Source organism: Lucilia sericata, unplaced genomic scaffold (assembly GCF_015586225.1).
Source record: "Lucilia sericata isolate MDLA Ls3-8-SP2 unplaced genomic scaffold, ASM1558622v1 Contig007179F_arrow, whole genome shotgun sequence".
NCBI lineage: Eukaryota > Metazoa > Arthropoda > Insecta > Diptera > Calliphoridae > Lucilia > Lucilia sericata.
Genome location: NW_023997897.1, coordinates 1 through 5,000, shown reverse-complemented (window position 1 = coordinate 5,000; position 5,000 = coordinate 1). Strand labels below are relative to the sequence as shown.

The 5,000-nt window shown below is 29.1% G+C and overlaps 1 protein-coding gene across 1 annotated transcript in view; it reads left to right on the top strand.

Moving 5' to 3' along the window:
• The window catches only part of LOC119615695, a 2,620-nt gene extending 979 nt beyond the window's left edge, over positions 1-1,641 (top strand). Inside the window, exon 1 of the mRNA XM_037971699.1 lies at positions 1-1,641. This exon is cut by the window's left edge and continues 979 nt beyond it. Coding sequence (XP_037827627.1) covers positions 1-1,131 — 1,131 coding nt within the window. The 3' untranslated portion in view covers positions 1,132-1,641.
• The last annotated feature ends 3,359 nt before the right edge of the window (positions 1,642-5,000 follow it).

Below are 5,000 nucleotides of genomic sequence, written 5' to 3'. Positions count from 1 at the left end.
TCGCCGGCAGAATCTTCTAATATGGAAGTTACCGAAGATGAAAACTGTGAGTCTCATATTATAGAAGAATACAGTAGCGGTGATGAACCTTTAATACAAATTGGTGAAACAGCACAGGAACATCATGTTACCGTTGTACAACAGCCGACTCCACAGCAACATCATAATCAGACCAACACAATACCCATTTCCAGTACAGCGACAACTACCACCGCCATAATACAAGTAAAGCCAAAAATGAAATCACTTAAGCTAAAGCATCAACCAGCAACACAACAGATTATAACGAAAATAGAACAACTTTCGGAGGATACTCCGCCCGATGATCCCATCTCCATACTACAAACATCGAATGAAAGTTTTGCCCTGCTCAAAGATGCCAGCATGATGTCTACAAGTAATACTAGTCATGAGGAGTCAACTGATTTTTCCCTAAACAATTCAGGTCCTTCGGCCACCGAGTTGGCCTATCAGGCCATGATTAATGAAGGCATGTCCTTGCCAAAGGCTGCAGATAAATTTAATGTTTCGAAGGCTGAACTATGGCGTCGGGTGCGCAGCACGGGAGTAGAACAGCAAAACAAATCAATCAAACTAGATCCGGACAAGATAGATGTTATAGAACTAGCCAGCAAGGCGGTCATTAATGAGGGTCTCTCCCTGCAAAAAGCTGCCATACGCTATGACATTTCAAAAACTGTACTCTGGCGACGAGTACGCAAGCATCCACAATATATGAAGACTGCCAGGGAAAATCCCATCATAGCCAAGGCTTATGAACGTTTAAAGTCGGGTGAATCACTTAAGAGTATATCACAAGATCTCGATATACCCATGTCCACTTTGCATCGTCATAAAGTGCGTCTTTCACAAACAGGGCAATTACCAGATTTTGTAACCTGTAAGAAACGTGATAGCATGTCCAAAGATGATCTTAAGCTAAAACTAGCAAAAGCTGTGCATGCCTGCGTTCATGAGGGCATGTCACAAAATCATGCCGCCAATTTGTTTCAAATTTCCAAAAGTACTTTGTGGCGTCATTTGCAAAAACGTGTAGCCGAAGCTGAGGCCGCCGAGACAGAGTCAATGGGCGATGATGATGAAATTAAGCAGGAGGTGATACTTTCATAAATGCGTTTAATTTTCTTTGTATATATTATATCTTTCACACGATCTCTAGACAGTTTGAACATCTAATACAGCAGTTCAGCATTTTGATATGTAAAATAATTTTTTGTTTTAATTTTTACAAAATCACTATTTCTATTTGAGTTTTAAAACATCTAAAATTGTAAAATGTTTTGGACAAATTACCATTCTTTATTCCGAAGGGAATAGTTTTTAATGGTATTTAACTGAAAAAAGGCTTAAGAACTTTACAAATATCCATTCATAATGATAAATGTTACTTATGGAATTGCATTTATTAAGTCCTTTATTATTAATTTAAATAAAAACTAATTTTTTAAAAGTGAAATTTGCATTCAGCTTAATGAATTAAAACGGAAATGGTGTAAACTGTATTTCAAAATACATACTAAAGACACTTTAAATATTATGTAAACACGTTAATATGTATTAATTTATTATTTTATTTAAGTCTTCTGTAAATAACTTCAATATTATTTTTATAAATATGAATATTTGTCCAATACACCAGAGGTGTTGTATTGTTATATGTTGTAACATTTACGACACCTTAGGTGACATGGACAATAGTAATATCATGTTTATTGATGAATAAATTAAAATGTTTAGATTTTAATAATTAACTTTAGATTTAATATTAGTTTTTAAACAATTACAAATTTAAATATTAATTAATAAATATTTAATCAGTCTTTAATTTGTTTATTTATTTTATTTTTAAAACTCTTGTGGGATAGTAGATGTATATCACAAACTACAACCAGCAGTGCTGTTCTGAAAATACCGCAGTATCACCATGACATTAAGTACTAGTCCATAGTCTTGCCTATATACTAATCTTTAGACTATGACAAGTCTATAGCCAAGTCCATAGACAAGAAAATAGGCAAGTCCATAGACGAACTACCAAACTTTTCTCAACCATTTTCCCAAAATTCTTTGGAATTGAAACCACTTTCATTTTTAAAAGTACAATTTAAATATAATTATTGTTTTTAGAAAAAAATCGACGGAACTAATACGAAATCATACCGCTCTGGAGTCGGATTAGATTAGTTTTCGAGTGTGAAACCACACATGTCACTATTATAGGACAGAAATCAATAGTAGAATGGATTGCAAAATATCAGAGGCCTTATGGCCAACACTTAATGTGAACTCTACCAAGATGCTTATAGGATTCTAACAGGGATCTTACGGCCTTTGTCAGTAAGTGGGATCCTAATATAAAGGACTACTACAGGATATGCGAACATGCACTAGAGACGATTGAGCATATGATTTCTCACTGTTCTAGTATACAGAATAATCTCATTTAAAAAAAGCTAGATGATAGGTTCCATGATTTCAGCGAAATTGCGGGTCTCAACCCCAGTCATTTCTTCGACTGGGATTTATAGGAAGACTAAGTTTCTTTTACATTTCATTTTTTAGGAAATCGTCCCGGTAAAACTTCTAGGTCATTCCTCTCTCCTCTTTATTTATGTTCTTCTAGTGTTTTGTTTCTCTATCTTTGGATTTTCACACTCTACGAGGGGAATCACAACGGACTTATCAGGCTTGGAAAATTGAAATTTTAAAATGGTACTAACTTTTTAGGTTTTAAAGTACTAAACTGATTTTCCTTTACACTACAGACTAGACTGCATACCAGACTATAGTAGACTATATACTAGAATATAAACTAGACTATAGGCTAGGCTATGACATAATTATTTATTATGCCAATGACTAGGCTATGGACTTGACTATAGACTGTTCTGTAGACTAGACTATAGACTAGAGTACAGGCTGGTCAATTGACTAATATATATACACATATAGACTAGATTATAGACCAGTCTGCAGACCATAGACTGGACTTTAGACTAGACTATAGGCTATAGACTAGACTATGGACTAGTCTATAGGCTAGAGTACAGAGACTGGTCAACTGACTACTATATATACTTCTATAGACTAGATTTTAGACCAGACTATAGACTAGACTGGATTATAGACCAGACTATAGACTATACTGTAGACTAGAGTATAGACTAGACTGTAGAATAGACTATAGACTAGGTTATAGACTTGACTATGGACTAGACTGTAGACTAGAGTACAGACTACTATGTGGACTTTTCATCAAAACTTTTTGTATTAAAAAAGTAGTGGGAGTAGTGGGCTAATTTTCGATATCAAAAAGTACTGAAAAAAGTACTAAAGTTTTCATGCTTAGACCTTATCGTCTCCGAGTGGAGTTGCAAATTTTAACATTCTTAAACGGAGTAAATGAGAACCTATAAAAGGGGTCTTTTTGGTACTTTTTCGTACTTCAAAAGGTACTTTTTGCATTTTCTATAATATTGGACATAGAAACATTAAATTAGCATGTAGAGAGCGGAGTAAATGAGAACCTTTAAAAGGGAACGTTTTGGTACTTTTTCGTTTTTTAAGAGGTACTTTTTGAAATTTTCTGAAAAGAGACACTTTCTGTTACTTTTTTTTTAATTTTCTATAATGTGGAGACTAGAATTGTTAAATTAAATTTGTTGGATACTGAAATACTATAAAACGGAACTATTCGTTACATTTACCTTTTGCAATATTGAACCAAGAACATTTTTGATATTGATATTGCAGATACATAACCTTAAATACTTTACGACAAATTTTTTCGCCATAAAATAAAACACTTTTTTCTATTGCTGTTTTTTTTTTCTTCTTGTTTGGTTTTTTGCGTTTTTTTATTGATTTTTTTTTTGTTGTATTTTATTATTAAAAACTAATAATCAAAAGCAAATACTTAATTTTGGTAGAAATAATGTTATTAAATTATTTTACATTTAGTATTATAACACTGAATATATAGTATATATATTTATTTGTTTTTTTCTTGTTGTTGTGTTTTTGTTTGTTTAAATTATTATTATTTTGTATAATTAGGCTTAATATTAAATAACATTTAGTATTACTTTTTTAGTATTAATTAATTACTTTTGTTTTTCTTTAATATTTTAAGTATTTGCTTTATAATTCAATTTGTTTTTGTTTTTCTGGTTTTGCTTTTAACGTTTACGTTTTTAATTTGTTTTTATTTAGCTGACGTTATTTTTTTCTCTTCCAGGTCGTTATCATTTAAATTTTTCTTTTAATTTGTTTTTTTTTCTTTTCTGTTTAGTATAAATTTTAACCTAATTTTTTTTTGTTTGTTTATATATTAAGCTGTTACTTAAAGTTAATTAATTTATATATAACTATGTATATATATATTTTTTTTTAAATTTAAATTATTTTAATGTGTATATATATAATAATAATTATTTTATAATATATTTAAAGTGTTTTTATTTTTAGTTTAGGGTTTTAAATGTAATTGTTGTTTTTATAAGTAGTTTTATATATAAATATTTAATAATAATATTTAACTTATAATTCGTGTTTATATTACAAATTTATTGTTTATTATTAATATATAATTAATATTCGTTTTTATTTTTTTTAATATTAAGTTTTATTTAAATTATATTTAATTTCTTTTTAGGTTTTAATAAGCTTTACTTATAATTAAAAATAAGTTTTAATTATTACTTTTAAATAGTATTATGCCTGTAAGTATGTAATTTTGTTTCATATACAATATTTATTTGTTTTACCAATTATAACTATTGTTTAGTTTTTATAATTTAATTAATTCATTATTTTATATAACTAAACAATTTATAATTAATTTATAATAATTATTATAGTTTTTTTTTATTATTAATGTATTTAGTTTTTATTTCTTTGTAGTTTAGTTTTATAATTTCAATTAATTATTATTTTTTTTTTTATAAAGATAACAATTATAAATATGTTAACAATGTGCG